Genomic DNA, 17,745 nt, shown 5'->3' on the forward strand with positions numbered 1-17,745 from the left:
AACCAAGAGAACTCCTGTGGCACCCTATAGACTAACAAATTTATTGGAGCAAAACCTTATGGTCCAATAAATTTGTTGGTGTATAAGGTGCTGCAGGACCTCTCGCTGGTTTTGTTAAAAACCTCAACTCTCAAATCACTAAAGAAATTTTTCCAGCCCTAATCCTTTTGGTAATCTACCAATAAAATAGGAAAACTTCACAGTGTCACTGCAGCAGCTGCATTTTACAGCCAAACATCTGATCTCCTGATTGCATACTGAAACAATTTTGTCTCTAGTGAAGACGTGCAGTTGCTATTAGATATAATACAGAATACAGGAATATTTTGTTTGTGAACCAATCCTGCTTAAAAAGGAGCTTTTATTCTATTTTATTTTATTTTGCTAGTTCACTACATACAAAATTTTACTTGCGTAGCTCACCACCATTTAGCCTTTCCATAGTGCCTTACAAACATTAAATGTGCATTCTAAGTTATTGACAACCATAGCTTCATTACATAGGCCAATTTTCCTTCCCATTGCTGAATTTATTCCTGCCTCATCAGATAAGGAAATCCTACTTTGTTTTTGCCTGCAAATAGAGGCCTTGGTCCTGAAATCAACTCTTGGGGGGGCAAGTCCCTCTGCCTTGGACAGCCTCACTGCAGAATCAGGGCCTTGAACTTGAAATGACAGCATTTCAACATCACCACTGCATACACTTGTTCTCAAAGCTACACTCATGAATACTAAGATATTGTCAGTCTAACCAATGTACCTTGGGCTAACACAAGGGAATGACCCTTGAAAAAGCATTGAAGTCAATGAGACTGTTCATGCTGAGTTACACAAATGATTACGTTTCTTGTCTAAATCAGGGCACATGTGATTAAGAATTGACAGATCAGGGAATCAGTTTGTTCTTCTAAGAAGGAAGAGATGCAATCAAGTGGCAAGTTTTTATTTTATATATATGACTAGAACTTTAAAGAAAATGAGGTCACATCATCTTTTAAGTGGCCTTAAAAACAAAACTAATTACTAGGAAGCTGTGGTGCATGCTGTAAATTGCCATACTATTCATTAACTGTCAAAGCAAATTGATAGCTTGTTATCACCACTGTCTTTAGCAACATTATATTTGGTCACAGTGTACCAGTTCAAAATTTAATCCATTTCAAGTTGCTATTGAAATCAGAACAGCCTCCAAAGGTAACAGGTGCATGCATAATGTTTTTAATCTTGCGGTATTTTCCTTATTTGGGAATTATTTCAACCTATACCAAAAAACATTAGCAAAAATCAGATAAATAGGAGCAATCCATCATCTCATAATAATAAAATCCTGTCCATTCAAAATCCTGAGAAAATATGATGTGCTATAGTTTCATTTAAAACAGAATAATCATCTACCCAATGTCAGAGAGGTAGCCGTGTTAGTCTGTATCTTCGAAAACAACAAGAAGTCCTGTGGCACCTTATAGATGAACAGATATTTTGCAGCATAAGCTTTCGTGGGCAAAGACCTGCTTCATCAGATGCACGAGACATCTACCCAATGATAGATGCATATATGAGATGCATCCATCCAATGCGTGTACACAAGAATTCCAACCTGATCTCCCTACTGTGAATAAGAAACAAGCATCAGTGATGGACACACTGATGGACGAGAATCTAATGACAGAACTGAAGATGCAAAACACGGTCACACATTACTCCATCTGCACACAATTACATACAGTGCATATTGGATATTATCACTGTAAAATGGTGTCACCACAATGCGTGAAAGTTTTATGTTAACCTAAGTAGTAGTAGACAGTTATGAGTGATTAGAAATATATGCCCTGATAACTGGATCTTTCAATGAGCCATATCAACACCAGAAACCATAACAGTAATTTCTTTGCAATTCACCTGATAGGGAAAGATCCACTGTCATCCATTATAAGTGATTTGCATAGCAACATACAATTAAAAAAAATTAGATTAAAAAATTAGATTTCTTCAAGAAGGCCAAGGTAATAAGGTCAAACAGGAAGCTGGCTGATTTTTTTCCTTTCTTGATCATCTCTGTGTTCAAAATGGAGCCTTTTTACATTTTAACAGCCTCTTACAGGACTAACACAGGCTGTATTACTTTACACATCAATTAAATACCCTACAGAAAGGTTAGATTAAAATAAATGAAGTCAACCTTGCATTTTTCAAACAGATTCTGAACTCCAATGTCGATGCAGATGTTAATCAATATTAGAAGTTATTTTTCCTATGAGTTTTTTTATATGAAATGGGCAACAAAAACATAGCAAACAATACTTCTTAATCACATTAAGAAAACTATAAAAAAACCAATTTAGCCTTTATTTTCCCCCAGGTAACATTCAATGTTTTGGAATAAAAGCAATAATATAATCTCAGCACCAACATACTTCTTGTGAGCAGCTTTAAAAAAAAAACAAAACTGAATGGCTACATCTAGAGTGAAGAGATCTGTCGGCAAAAGATACACACATTGTGCAATACATTTGTGTATCTCCTACTGACAGTTCTGTCAGGAAAGGCTCTGCTGTCACTTGGCTCTCTGCCGACACCTCCCTTCTTCCTCGTGGAATGCTGTGGGATCCATTTCCAGTTAAATTGCTCCCATCATTCAACATTAAACTAGGGATCATTATTACCTGTGTTACTGCTTGCATTATTAAGAAACACTGTAATGACCTAATATGAGTCCTAAATTACTATTAACAGAGTTTAATCATCTCAGAGTCCACTATGCACGTTTAATAGAACAAATACAATTAGCATTCTCCTTTCAACAGCACGAACCCACTAAGAATTTGAAGTCTTGCATTAGTAAAGTTTCCAAATCACATTCAAAACATTTAGCAGAATGACTCAAGCCATTCTGAAGTGCAACATGAGTAAGTAGGAGTACAATGCATATAAATAATACATTTGTAAAAAGTTACTCAGGAGGTACAGTACTTTCTTGTTAAATCCCAGTATCTTGACTGTTTTTGCACATTGTGGGGAAAAAGCAACTTAATACCACATAGATTTCTACACTTCAAAAATGTTCTTTCCAAAACAAGATTCCCTCTCCTACCTCCCTAACTAAAGATGTCTCCTTGTCATCATTATTTAATGAGACAGCAGCACTTGTGCCACTAACTTATTTGGGACAAAAAAACCACGAGAGCCAGTTATAAGGTGTTTTCATGCTCTTGTCTCCTTCTTTTGGCCAATTGAAGACCATCAGATTCTCTTCTCTGTGCCACAGCGCAAATCCACTCCAGGCTAGTAAGAAGAGAAGAATCCATCACCTAAGGGCAAGAGTGTGCCTTGGTGACATTAGATGAAGGAAGCTTTCCTCTTGGGTTACACAGTTTATCACTAGTGTTGTGTGGTTTTCAAATAGCTTTAAAGAGATTCACAGTGGAAAGAGGGATAAAGAAAACAAAGAGAAAGATGTTACGCAGTGTGCCTAAAAAGCTCCTTTCAGCCAATCCTGGAGTTCTCCAAACAGAAGTACATCAACACGCAGTACAAAACTTTAAGGCTCATCTATACTAGCAAGTTCTTTCAGAATTTCAGGCCCTTTTTTTGAAAGAACACACGGCGTGTCCACAGACAAAATGTGCTCTTTTGATCCAAAAATGAAAAAGTGGTTCTTTGAATGCCCTCTTACACTCCCGGATCAGGAAAAGCACCTCCTTTCAAATGCTCCCCCCCCCCACAAACAAAAACAAAAACCCACATGTGTAAATACTCCATGGGCCCTTTTTTCAAAAAGCAGTCCTCATGGCAACAGATTTTTCAATCCCTGGCCCGTTCTTTCAAAAGAGCAGGGTTTGTGCGGACGCTCTCTATCGAAAGAGCAGATCAATTTGTCAGTCCACTTTTTGCATGTGTGGACATGCTCTTTCAAAAGATCTTCCAGAAGAGATCTTCTGAAGACCATCTTTCAAAAGATCACTGTAGTGTAGACGTGGCTTTCGTATGCAGCAGCAGGGTCCAAATATCCTGTTAGCACACTGCAAACTAACATGCTGTAGAGTCACATGATGCAATGATCTTCACTAAGTCTCCATACTGACAATCACCTAGAGCTTCTTTCAGACACTAAATCTTCAGAAGTTCCTTGAAGTGCATTACGTTCCAACGGGCATTTAAAAAAATGCTATGCAAAGGTTTTATAGCTGAAGCACAATTTATACATTCAATTAAGTTTAAAAAAAACCCACCACAGTGTAGCAGATCTTCAAAACAGTTATGTTACCAGGACCACTTCAGAGTAGGAAGTCTTAACAAGTAGCTAGAGGAAGGAGATGACAAATTAGCAATGGAGGATGAGGTTGTACCTGTTTGCTATCACTTATTGAAGGTCCCACTGCCTTGCTGCATTCCGTCCTTTTGGAAGACACGAGCAGCAAGCTCAGACCTTCAGTGGTTTCCTAGAGATGCCGGCCAGAATCTGCTACTGATAGAACTAGTAGGACTTGGTCCTTGATTATAAAGGCCGGGCAGGAGAATGCAAAGGTCAATCAAAGCCCAGAAGAACTAATAAGAGAACTGGCTACCTCTTTCAAATGCCAGTTCTGAATGAGGCTGTGATAGGAAAGGAAGAGTCTGTCTTAACCCCAAGAAACCTGGCCTGGTCAAGGAGCCTACCTGACACAGTTTGAACCTCTCTAGTCTGGCACTCCCTTATCCAGCAACATCCGCAATCTGGCACAATTTCACTTAGCAGGAAAACAACTTACCATGGGTGTGGCCAAGTTTCTCATGGATTTCATAAAGTTTGTTTACAGCCACCAGTCCTGGCTCTCAGTATTCTGTACTGTTACTTAGCTCTAATTTACCCCCCGCAATGTCTTCTAAGAGCCCAGAAAGCAGTGGAAGTATTGGGAAAGAGTTAGACAATATTGACCTCCCATGGTCCAGCAAATTCTCTCATTGAGCAACAGTTAGGTCCCAAGGGTGCCAGACTAGAGAGGTTCAACCTATAGTATGTTAACGTGTCAGTGAAGGACTATTGTCTTATGTTATGCACTTTTATGCCGATGCGGCCAGCTAGCATTAAGTGTCAGTTTATTTGCTGTAAAATTTAGATGATCCCTCTCTGCAGGACATTCTGGCTCAGATGAGCTGGTGATAATTGATAGCAGTAGTGACATATCCAAAATCCTCTTTCATCACAAGGGGATGATGGAAGACTTACTGAGGCAGCTGGCCCAAACATAGGCTCAGACTGAGCTAACATCTCAGCGAATTGCCAGCAGTGAATTCTGGGTAGTTGCCCTCAAGGTCTGAACTTACTGCTCTTCTCTTCCACAAAGGACAGCTTCACGGAGCTGCAACAGATCTCTTCACACAGACTCTTCTTTAGCAAAGGGTCTCAGAGCAGAGGTACAAGCTGGAAAGGCTAGAGTGTGGGGAGCAAGTCTCCAAGAAGAAATCTTGATCTCAAACAGGGCTATGAACCCTGGAATAAAGGTTATGAGCCCACTAGGAAGGCTGGATGCGAGGGCTTGTGGATGTAGCTCATAAACCCAATACTATACTAACTCGTTATTTGACGCATGAAAAATTTTGTTGAAGTTACTAGGGAACCCAAGGGGGAAAATGATGCACTGACTAGTGTGAAGATATGGCAGTGCTGCCTACTTGGCCTAACCTCCAATTAATCGAGCAGTGCCGTTGCCAAGAGAACCGCTTCTAAATGGACATCTGATTGTATTTCACATTGTTGTAATGTAACTGGACTGAAACTAGAGAGACCGTGTCTAGGTTAACTTGCTTGGAGGTGCAGATTCACTGCAAACAGACTGGACAGCTTTCTCATCACGCATTTACAAAAAACAGTACTGCTTACATATGAAGACTCAAAAAACTACAAAACTTGTTTTTGAGATGGCGGGGGAACAACATTCTCCTGTCCTTGAAGACATTTATTTCCAGGCACTCCTCATTTTAAGTTAATCAATCACCATACAAGTGTTTGTCATTCATCTCCTTATGCAAATTTGAATTTCATGGTACATTTGAATGTATAAGAGATTCTTGGACCACTTTACTTATATATGAAATGATGCTTAGCATTGATTTTGTTACAGTTGCTTACTACAGCCTCACCAATTTTTTCTTCTGGAAGACCCTGCTTACACGACTCAGTATTTTTCATATAAAGGATCTACAATAGTGAAATAAAACTTGGTTTGGTGTTTGGAAGAAACCTGGATCTAAATGATTTCATTTGTATTCAAATACAGTCAAAACACTTTTTTTCCAGTTATTTAGTGAAGAAGAGAATTTTTCTCCTCTGCAAATGCAAGCTGTGTAAAAGTCAGGAGGTAGGTACGTCTCAACCCTGTCACTTTTGCCATCCCCACCCACTTGATTTTTAAGGAATGTCACACCTTCAAAGAGACTAGAAAAGAAGTTTAAAGCATGAAGTTGAATACCTAATTAGGAAGCTGTCAATATTCAAAACTTTCTGCAGTGAGCTCACACTAATGGCTAACCACACAAAAGCATGAGGATTAATACTTATAAAATTTGCTGAAGATAACACATGGTATCCCAACAAAATTTTAACTATTGTACATGCCCTTGCATAGAAATCTTTTGAAATCTACGTTTTTGCCAGCAAAATCCTAACAATTTCACTTCAGAGTGAAAATGTAGAACTTGACAACCCGAACGGAACTGTGAATTAAATTTGTTTTTGTGTATTTAAGATACAGGTTGTAGCTGCAATAACAGCAGTTAAAAGAAAAAAAATGTTCAAGCTTATTAGGAAATTGCAAGTAATAATAAGTACCTTATAAGCATATAAAAAGGAATACAAAAACCTGACTTTTCCACCTCCACCAAAACCAACACACACCTTCTTTTCTATAAAACTGGAAATGCTGCAGGATAAGGAGCTCTTAACTCTAGATGTATTCAATTCACACTTAAATGAACTCTAGACTACAAAACAATGAACTAGTAGCTTCTCAGGAAGGAGCTCTGACTAGACCATAGTCATACAATACAGAACTTACTGGTAGTAATGGCCTGATAATCCAACTTGGAATTTAAACCTGATAATCAAGCCTAGAATCAGAGCGCCACACATTCGATCTCTTCCAGCCCTATATTAAAGGATGTCATGCAGGTCAACGACCAATATATGCTTACTTGTGGGGAAGTCGCATCTCTTGTCAGTGGAACTGCCCACTTTCTAACACAAGTAACATGCTGGCAGCCAAAATGAAGGCAACTGGACTGCAAGAGATCATGTACAATGCAAACGGATTAAAATTGATATATTTGCATTCTCACTTTTCTTGCAGTTAATTTTGTCCACTATATCATCAGCACTGACTAACAGCTGCTGTAACAAAATATGTCTCTCCTGCATGAAGGAAATACCAAGAATGTGAACATAGGCAACGACTTAACCAGTCTTCCTTATTGATACCACAGAATCAACCCTTCACTCTTATTCGCAGAAAAATGAATTACTCTCACTAGATATGGATTCTCAAAATTTTTAAAAATTAAGTGGCAGCTCTACCAGAATACTGTTGCGGCACTGTTTATTGTATATATTTTTACATGAGGCTCTTACCTTGAATTATTGTCTAACATTTATCATCCCACATTAAAATTTGCCATGCATTTTGTGCCAGTTAGCTGCTATCCTCCACTGCTCTCTTTCAGAGGCATCCAATCTTTTGCAAAAAACCTTACAATCCTTTGCAATCGAAGGTACAAGGTGAATTTAAGATAAATATAGATGGATCTGATCTCCAACAAGAAAGGGTACGAGAAGGTACAAAGCATTCTTGTGACTGGTTGTCTCTACTTCCTTTGTTGCAGACAGAAAACAACATTCATTTGAAACAGAGTCATAGAAACAGGAATTGAGGGGCAAGGGGAGATGCATCATTGTAAACTTAAAAGTTAAACAGATTTGTTTGAATACAATAATTTGCTCCGAGGGAGATACGATTAACATGGAATTAATTTGGACAGCTGTTAAATCCCTAGTTTTGAGTTTTTTTAAAGTAACGCTATGCTAATTGACAAGACTAGTTCACTAGTGCAATACTGCTGAGTACTTTTTTATGGCAACACTATTCCCCAAAAAACTGATAGGCATTTTAAAAATCAGTACCATTTCGAAAGGGGAGATTCATAAAGGAACTGAAAAAGATGATACCTTGTCCTTGGTTTTCTACATCTCATGGATCAAAACAACCTGGTTCTTACTTCTACAGCTTTGCTATAGAGAGTTAAAAAGTGAAGAGCCATGCATATATTAAGATTTTGCTCAAAACCACCTTTCTATATCTTCATGCTTGTACAGAATTCCTTACCTAGAATTGTTTTTAGGCGTATCAAAAATAATTTAAACTTATTTGTCCATGTACAAACACCACAGAATTTACAATATCAATCCTTTCAAAACCACTTACTTTCCATTTGATTATTTTGTTGCAAATTATAAAAATATGTTTCCCAATTAGTAAAATGCCTCCTTTTATGGTATACTGCACCTTTAAACATAACACTTATTTCACACATAAGAAACATTTCCAACCAGCATAATTTGAGACTTTATAAGAAGCTGAGAAAGGGCATATAAGCACCACTCTGTCACCCACTTTTCTTGTGTCCTTTGTACTGTTGTGACTTAGCTTTTTTCTTTTGCTTTGATGAACTCGACTGGCTATCTCTTGATGCTGAAAAATATTAAGAATTAAAATATCTGAATTAATGCTTTGGGAAAATACTGCACAATCTGTCCTATTAAGAAATATATAGGAGAAAAAGGATTTGCTCAATAAACAAATGAATACAGCATCCATGTAAAACAGAACATATTCACAAAGGAAAAAATCCTGTACTTGAAATGCACCCATTCCAGTCACCACTGGAACACAATTACCTACATCATGTTTCCTGACCTAATGTCTAAGACAACACACACACCTGCAGCCATAGCTGTGCTTCTTTGAGTAACTTGTTTTTTTATTGCTATAATTTTCCTGCCTGGAGAAAAACCTAAGTGTTGCTTGCACTCTTATTTGATAAAAGGCAAGAAGAAAATTGGGAGAATGGGAAAGAAAAATATTAGAAAAACAGACACATGAAAAAGACTTACATATGAAAAATGGACACAAAAACACACAAGTTAAGCCAGAAATAGCGATAACAAAAATTAACACTACAGAGACAAATTATGAAAAGAGGAGAGAACAGAGAATGAAACAAAAGAAATGAAGTACAGTAAGGCAATTAGGAAAAACATGATGAATAAACAATGTCAGATATTCTATATCAGTCATAATTTGTAATACATATTTTTATATTCCAATTAGTTCATACTTCTTCAGTATACCCATCTAAAGGAAGAAGAAGAAAAATCCTGTAAGTTGACTGAACTGATTACAGGTAGTCCCAAAAGCCTGCCAACATTTAGGCTACATCTACACTAGCCCCTTCCTTTCAGCAGGGGCATGGTAATGAGCGAGTTGGGAAGATGCTTATGAGGCGCTGCCATGAATATGAAGCACTTCATTAGCATAATGGTGGTCACGCACAATTCAAAAGAGCTGCTTTCAAATCATGCACTGCCCGTGTAGACGGGGGCCTTTTGAGAGGACCCTTGGACTTTGAAAGTCCCTTCTTTCTAAAACCAAACAGGAAGAAGGGGGTTTCAAAGTCCAGGAGGTCCTCTTGAAAGATCCCCGTCTACATGGGCAGTGCATGATTTGAAAGCAGCACTTTGGAATTGTGTGCATCCACCATTATGCTAATGAAGTGCTGCATATTCATGGCAGCATCTCATTAGCATCTTCCCAACTTGCTTATTACCATGCCCCTTCCGACAGGAAGCTCCTTTGTGTGACAGGGAGGAAGAGCAGGGCTGAGCTCCCACCTTACGTGCCAATGAAAATAGACTCGTGTGCCACTCGTGGCCCGAGTGCTGGTGGTTGCTGATCTCTGCACTAGTATTTGCAGGATCGAACCTTATCGTATGCACTGATTTACTTCCCAACTTGCTTATTTTTTCCGACAGGAAGGGGCTAGCACTGACGTAGCCTTAAAGTATGCAAATCGTAAATTGCCAACCATACTAAGATAGTAGCTAGTGTTTACATATTCACTCTCAAGGCTCTAGACAGGTTTATGGGACAGAAAAGCCAAGGATGCACATACAAGCAAATTGCCTGGGTTGTTCAAAGTAAATCAGTGCATACGATAAGGTTCGATCCTGCAAATACTAGTGCAGAGATCAGCAACCACCAGCACTCGGGCCACGAGTGGCACACAAGTCTATTTTCATTGGCACGTAAGGTGGGAGCTCAGCCCTGCTCTTCCTCCCTGTCACACAAAGGAGCTTGCTCAAAGCCATGCTGCCATGCATTAGCAAAAGATCAGTTAATACTACCAACCGCCACCTAAAATAAACATACAGAGATTTACCGCTTATTTATCAATGAAGCTGTTGAAAGTAGGACTATTAGTGACTTTTTAAAAAAGTATCACTGGCGCTCAGACTATACAATTTTGGCATTCTGCCTCGGAAAGGTCGCTGACCCCTGCACTAGCACATGTGAATAAACTTTATACATATGCATCCTACCACTGATTTCAATGCATAAATTTACCAATACATATTTGCAGGATCAAGGCCTCCGAGTATAAAGCACCATATAAATTGTGCTATAAAATGACGAATGTTATGTAGGCCTAATGCTCAGTAACCTGCTTCTTCTCTTACCCAAATAACATCAGTGAACCCCAGGAGTAGAAACAGAGCACAGCCATGCAAATACTCTGAAGTGGTTTATCAGTTATACAGTCAAAGAGATTAGAATGGTGTGCTGCTGAGCATTACTAAAGGTCTAGTCCATATTTTGTTCCAGCTGGCTGTAATTATGAGACTGACCATACATACATAAAACACAGAAAAGCAACTGATAAATTCTAGAATTAAAAAAAAAAAAAAAAAAAAAAAAAAATCAGAGTTGAGAGAAATCATTTACAAATGCATAGCTACTTACTTTGTGGTGCTGGAGGCTGTAGCTGATATCCAGTTAATTGGCACCACCCTACAGGATAGAGGTCAGGAGACTCACAATCCACCCACTGATCATATTCTTCTTCCCAGCCATCGAAATGTATCCTCAATAGGCGATGGATGATGCGGGTTACTGTGGCCACACATACAAGGCGTGGTTCCATAAGATCTACAGCCTCCAGTTTCATTCGAATGTGAAACCCATGGTTTGGAACTTCCTGGAAAGCAGAATGAAGCAAGAAACCCAAATATCAGGAAACCAAAATGTCCAACATTTTATTCTACAAAGATTAAATAAGTCACAGGGACTAATGTTTCAGTCAAGTTTAACTTCAAGTGGCATTATTCAGATGGTGAAAGTCAACACGGTGAAATATCAAGGAATCATTTAAATAATTTAGTGTGCTCCTATTTTGTTACATCATAAGGTTTTTTCGGAACTATGTGAGCATGCACACAAATGTTTTCCATTTCTGATAAACAATTTCTACTAGCTTTTTTCAAACCATACTCAAATGGACTTTGAAAATAACCGTTCCTGTGTTTCGTGCACAAATTAGCACATAAGTAAAGAAACTTATTTAAGATAGCTGAAGAGACTAGTTAACCTCATGGGACCCAGCAGGCAGGAATTCACAGCACAAAATGCACTGAAAATACCGTACATGCCATACAGTTGCTTTACCAATGACTTATCTTACCTTATTGAAGAGTTTTACAGGTGCTGCTATAGAGTCAGTTTCCCTGAGGTAGTCAAACCATTTGAAAGGGAGTTTTGCATAACCTGTGAAATTTAAATAGTACCTTCGTACATGAATTGCAATCTCAGTTAATTTAAAAACAACACTATTAGTGCTACATTGGGCACAGAAGTTAGATGCTAAACTGAGAATAATATTTTGATATTAAGTTATCTTTCCATATTGGGCTCCACACATACCAAACACAGAAAAAAAACTAAGTGCTCTAACAGCATTTTTATAATGATGTAACTAAAGACAAATCTGAAAAAAAAATTAATCTTTCTTGGGGAAGAACATAATTTTATCCTTGGAAAGCTGGAATTGTTTGGAGAAGACCGGCTGTAGCACTGTCAGTGAAATAACGTTTTTAAAACCTAGATAATAAGGTTAGAAAACAAAGCAACAGAAGTAATGAAGGACTTAAAGACTACTGGAGTGGGGGGCCCTCTCTTTCTCAATAATGTATTGAACATTTGTTTATTCTACTGAACTTGCATGAGACAGAAAAGACTGTTTTGAGGAGAGTTTTCCCCGCACACTGCTTCTTACACCCAATAGTCTCAAATTTTGGCCCTTGGACCAAAAATAGTTTGCATATTTCTTTGTGGTGCTCTATAATATTAAACATCCTGAAAAACAAACAGGTGATGGGGTTGGAGCGACAGGATCTCACTTGAAGTGAGGAGCAGAATAAAAAAGGGAGAGCCCTTGGTTTAGTCCAAGCTGCCACTTCAGCTCACAGTTCATTACGACAGGGTTATATTCCTCTGACATGTAATTAAACTTCAACAAAGAAACTACAATCCCAATCCTGGGATGTTGCACGTGTCCTCAACTTCAGTGGGAGCCGTGAGTGCTCCTCCCTTAACAGTATTGGCCCCTGTGATTTAAAGCCCCTTTTTACATAGTATAAAATGTTAAGCTAACAAGATGAATATGACAAGGGTGGCAGCAAATCAAGTTCACATCATCCTCAGGAACCGACATGTTTGATTGGCCGCAGATTCATCAAGACAGCCAGGCAAGAGGCACAGAAATTCCCCCCCCCCGCCTCCCTTTTTCAGTTAGCATACAGAGCTCTTCTGACACACACATTTAATTTTTTTTTTTTTTTTTAAAAAAACAACAAATATTATTCAGTTTGTCCTCACAACAAGCCTACGAGGAAAGACAGAAGCAGAGGATGTACACACCAGAGCTAAGAACAAGCACTACGTTTGATTTTAGCTTAAAGGCTGAGAACTCAGGACTTCCAGTTCCCAGCTCTGTAATTTAGCCACTAGAAACATAACTCTCAGAAGTATTAAGGGTGCCTTGACCATTATATGCCATTATTTCTGAAGCAAAATGCATTAACCTAATGAAAAGGTTAACATTCTGTGTAACAGTCTTACTGCTGCTTGTTAGTCATACATCTACACTAAGTTTTGCTAAACTGAACATGATTTATAATAATTGTCTAACAATGGATAATCCTATTGAGAATAGTAATGAGGGAAAGGCAGATGAAAGCAAACAAGCAGAAAAACTGCCTTGATGTAAGAAACAAAGAAGTATATTAAATGATATCAACATAACTTCACCTTATGTTAGAATCAGTGATTAAAGAGTAACATTTACTCAGGATGGTTCAAAAACAGGCATCTTTTATCAGCTGTTGTGTACTGTTCATTTAAAAGTCTGTTTTTATCAGAGTGTGTGCAGACATAAATTTTGTCATCATTAACATTTTCATTCTATAAATGACTCCTAAATCTTTGTTTTTTTGGAGAGCGGCAGAAAGCATTAGGAAAAGTGCACACAGAATATGGACTATATGTTTTCGGCAGTCCAGATTTCCCACGATTTTCCCTGCAGTAATTCTACTGAATGTCATATAGCTCCAGTAAAAATCTGCTAAGATAGAGATTCTCCAAACATTAAAAGCCAACAGATTCCGATCAGCAAATGGGAATGTTATGAAATGTTTTTCTTTTTGTTGCAGGTACAACTGTCAGAATAACATTCAGCTGTCAACAAATATGCAGAAAATCTCTGCAATCAGTGCCACTGGAGGCTTGCTCTTAGCCAGTACATAGGTTTTTCTTTTCTTATCCTTCCAAAATCTTAAGAGATTTTGAATAAATAGGGAACAGAGAGAAAAAAAAACAAACTTATGAGGGGGGAAGCCCAAAACAGACAGTGAGTGCCTATCATCTGCTATAATGCAATTACATATGGTTGCTAAAACAACGTAATGAAGTTTAAAGATGAAGGAACCAAAAAAACACTGGCAACCACTTTGAAGTACCAGCATGCGTCTAGTCATGGCGCACCCGCCGGTACTTCGAAGTGCCATGGCAACTTCGAAGTCCCCTTACTCCTCAAAATTTTGCCCCGGCACTTCGAAGTACCGGCAGGTGTGCCACAGCTAAATGCAGGCTGGCACTTCGAAGTTTTAAACTTCGGAGTTGCCGTGGGGGAGAATTTGCTTAATGAAGTGGTGCCTGTGCACAGCAGCACTTTATTAGTAGACTCCCAACACCCTAAGTACCATCCTTCCTTCGAAAGAAGGTGGTAGTGTAGACAAGCCCTCAGGAAAGTTGAGTTGTACAATGGTCCTCTTCCACCATAAATCTTTGTGTACTCATACTCTCCTGCCACCACTTGATTTGACCTTGAACTAAACAATCATTCAACTTGGGCTCTTCTATACACTGAGCTTGATGTCCCTTTCTCAGATAATTTTAAACAAGTGCTGAAGTTGATTTGTAATCAAGTTGGCTCAGACACGGACACAAACAGAGCAAAATGATTTAAGAAACAAAAAAAGTGATTACTTACAATACCACTGAAAAATAATCAAAACAGAAGTTGGCCAGAATTGTACAAGTACCTCTGGGTGGAGTTAGCTCAATCGCATTAATTTCACAGAAACCAACAGGGAAAATAGAAGGGGAGGTGGCATGGTAACAAAACCAGTCAGAACCATCTGCTGCTTCAGAACCATCAATCCCAATCATAAGGTATCCATCCGCTAAGACCTTTGTAAATAAAACAAATATTTTCATTAAGCACCTTTATGCTCTGTGAAGCGAAGGCTAGAAATTGTATGTCATCTTTCAAAGCAAAGAAAGAAATGAAACAAGCGATAAGCAAAAGTTATGTATAAGGGAATGTAAGCTTGAGGAAAGCCGCATCTCTCCAAAAATTTTTATTGTATATGAAACTGGCAACATTAACAGAACGCAGATTAGTGACTCAGATTTTTTTTCATTGTGCATTTGACAATGATTTGTGTAGTATCAGTTTCACTATGTTTGTTCAGTTTATTTTCCTATATAGTTTGTGAGGTAGCTGGGAAATCAAAAACACTGGCAGACGCATTCTGGGGGAGGGGTATTATCCAAACCTACCTTTAACTGTAAAAAAAGGAAGCAAAGCAAAGCCCAGATTTTGCATTGCTACTGCATCTTTTGGCCACAAACAACTTTCATAAATGCAATCCTCTGGCTGCGTCTACACTATAAACTTTCTTCAACGTTAACTTCAAAGTAAGCTGCTACTTTGAAGTAACATGCAGAATGCCTACACGCACTTTCCCTTACTTTGAAGTGAGGGAGGCTAACTTTGAAGTCACTACTCCATTCCGAGGGATGGAGTAGTAGCTTACTTCAAAAGTTAAACTTCAAAGTTAAGTGTCTGTAGACGCTCTGCACTCCTTACTTCGCAGCAAGGAGTCTGCCAAGCAGGCGGTCCCCCAGAGGACAGAGACACTGGCCAGCCCAGGCAGGGCTCTATGGTCCCTGCCAGCCACCTTAAAGGAAACAGCTCCCCACCAATCCCAGGCAGAAAGCTGGGACTGTGCCACAAAGCAGGGGCAGCATGAGCTTCCACTTGGAATGCCCCTGCTTGAAGCACCATAGCACCTCCAAACCCCCGGCCACCATAGCAGCACACCAGGACCTGCCTGCTTCCATGGACAAGGAGTCCAATAACTCACTGCGCCCGGGTCAAGGGCCGTGCCAGGTGGGGACCCTTGTAGACTGAGGATGAGCTGAATGACCTCCTAGCTCTGTGGGGGTAGGAGGAGGTACTTTGCCAAACTGGAGCCCGCCAGAGAAACGCCAAGGCCTTTGACTGGCTAGCCAGTGGCCTCACTGCCCGAGGCCATTCCGACTGCACTGGCTGCAGCGTGAGGATAAAAGTCAAAGAACTGAGGAAGACCTACATCAAAGCCTGCGATGCTGCCAGCCAACCAGTCGGGAGCACAGCCCGTTCACTACCCCCACTACCAGAAACTGCACAGACTCCTGGGGCCAAGGGAGGTGGCCACCCCAGAGCATGTGGCAGACACTGCCAGACCCACCCCACCTGCCCCACCCACAGACAGTGAGGACAAGGCAAGCCCCTCCGGCATTACCAGGCCCTGTGTGTGGAGCAGCCGACTGAGGGCAATGATGAGGGCTCCAGTGATGGGACCCTCGTCATTACGCTCTCCTCCGTGACACCCAGCACAGCCTCCTCCAGCTGAGCCTTGCCCGAGCCCCAGGAGGTCAGTACATACAGGACAAGTGGGATGTCGCCAGAGATGTCGCCTCCCACCCAGAATAGCCCCACAGCCCACATGCCTAGGGATGCGGGAGGGAGCATGGCCCAAACCTCACCAGGCAGGAACCTCTGGGCATCTGGGATCCCATGGGCCATTGGGCAGCAGGGGAGTGGGGTGTGGGCCAGCGGAGCAGGGGCATCATCCTCCCTCGGGTTGCAACCCAGCACTAATGGGTCATCCCCCGTCCCCTTCTGTCTCCACAGGTCCATTGTCGGGAAGGCAACGCAGCACACTGAAGCAGGCTGCAGCCCCAGGGGGCAGGGAGGCTGCCCCGTTGCCCCAGCCTGCATCCCCATGCAGTCAAGGCAGGGACTCCTGCAGACGGCACTGGCAGCTGCCTCCTCGTCCCTCCAACCGGGCAGTCGTGCAGGAGATGACTGGGATGCTCTTGCACTGGCTAGTGATGGAGTGGGACACGGGAAGTGCAGCTGGCCAGCAGTCTGGACTCTGTGGCCAGGGCCTTGGCCACCCACCTTGACCAACTGCCTGCCCCCCTACCCTCCCCAGCTGCTCACCTCCTAGCAGATCTGTCACTGCCTGCCTGCCTGGAGCTGGCTCAGTGACTGCTGGATGAGGTGGGAGCACCTGGCCTAACCCCAGTGGCCCCCTCGCCAACACCGTGTAGAAGCCAAGCTGGTGGCACCCCCACCCCAGCCATACCTCCCTGTGATCCCGGGTCCTGTTGCAGCCCCACAAGGGGCTCTGGATGCAGGGCGGTAGGGGCAGCCATGGCTAACATGGGTCCCGGCCCCCCACACCTCTGGGCAACTGAGCCTTTACCCCACCCAGCCCCTCTCATCCCCTTGCCTCCCTCCTGTGGACCGTTCTCCCCATGCACTGTAAATAGTTTCCCATGTAGTTCTGTTTTGTTTTGCAAAAAAGTTTACTGTCCCAACACTACTAAAATTCAATATTCCCCCCCAACCCCATGTCCCTGGTGCTTGGTGGGAGACTGGTGAGGTGGGGAGCCTGAGAGGTGGGGGGGGGGGGGGGCATGGTGTGGAGTGTGGATGGGAGGCTCAGCACAGGCCCTGGGTGAAGGCCTGGCACAAAGCCTCCTGGACGCTGAACCTGCCCTCTCTGCCTCGCGACATGGGGCAGTGGGTGGCTGTTCATAGCTGGTCCATCCCTGGATAAAGGGCTCCTGGTGGCCCTCCAAAAGGTCCCGGAGAACACAGCAGGGGGTGATGATGGAGGGGACGTTTGGGAGGCTGACATCCAGCCTGGTGAGGAGGCTGCGAAACCTTCCCTTCAGCCTCTGAAATGCCCGCTCAGCTGTGCCCCTGGCATGGCTGAGGCGACCACTAAAGGTATCCTGGGCCGATATGGTACATCTGGTAGAG

General features: G+C 41.4%; 1 protein-coding gene across 5 annotated transcripts in view; it reads right to left on the reverse strand.

The window, feature by feature from the left end:
• Positions 1–17,745, reverse strand: part of MBTD1 (mbt domain containing 1) — a 63,309-nt gene that overhangs the window by 11,095 nt on the left and 34,469 nt on the right. For all 5 annotated transcript variants that reach the window (XM_075014533.1, XM_075014531.1, XM_075014532.1 and 2 more), the window contains 4 exons: positions 14,687–14,834; positions 11,770–11,852; positions 11,052–11,286; positions 8,646–8,723 (listed from right to left, as the gene is read on the reverse strand). In XM_075014533.1, the coding sequence (XP_074870634.1) occupies positions 8,646–8,723; positions 11,052–11,286; positions 11,770–11,852; positions 14,687–14,834 (544 nt within the window). The remainder of the gene's footprint in view (positions 1–8,645; positions 8,724–11,051; positions 11,287–11,769; positions 11,853–14,686; positions 14,835–17,745) is intronic.

Source organism: Carettochelys insculpta, chromosome 20, assembly GCF_033958435.1.
Source record: "Carettochelys insculpta isolate YL-2023 chromosome 20, ASM3395843v1, whole genome shotgun sequence".
NCBI lineage: Eukaryota > Metazoa > Chordata > Testudines > Carettochelyidae > Carettochelys > Carettochelys insculpta.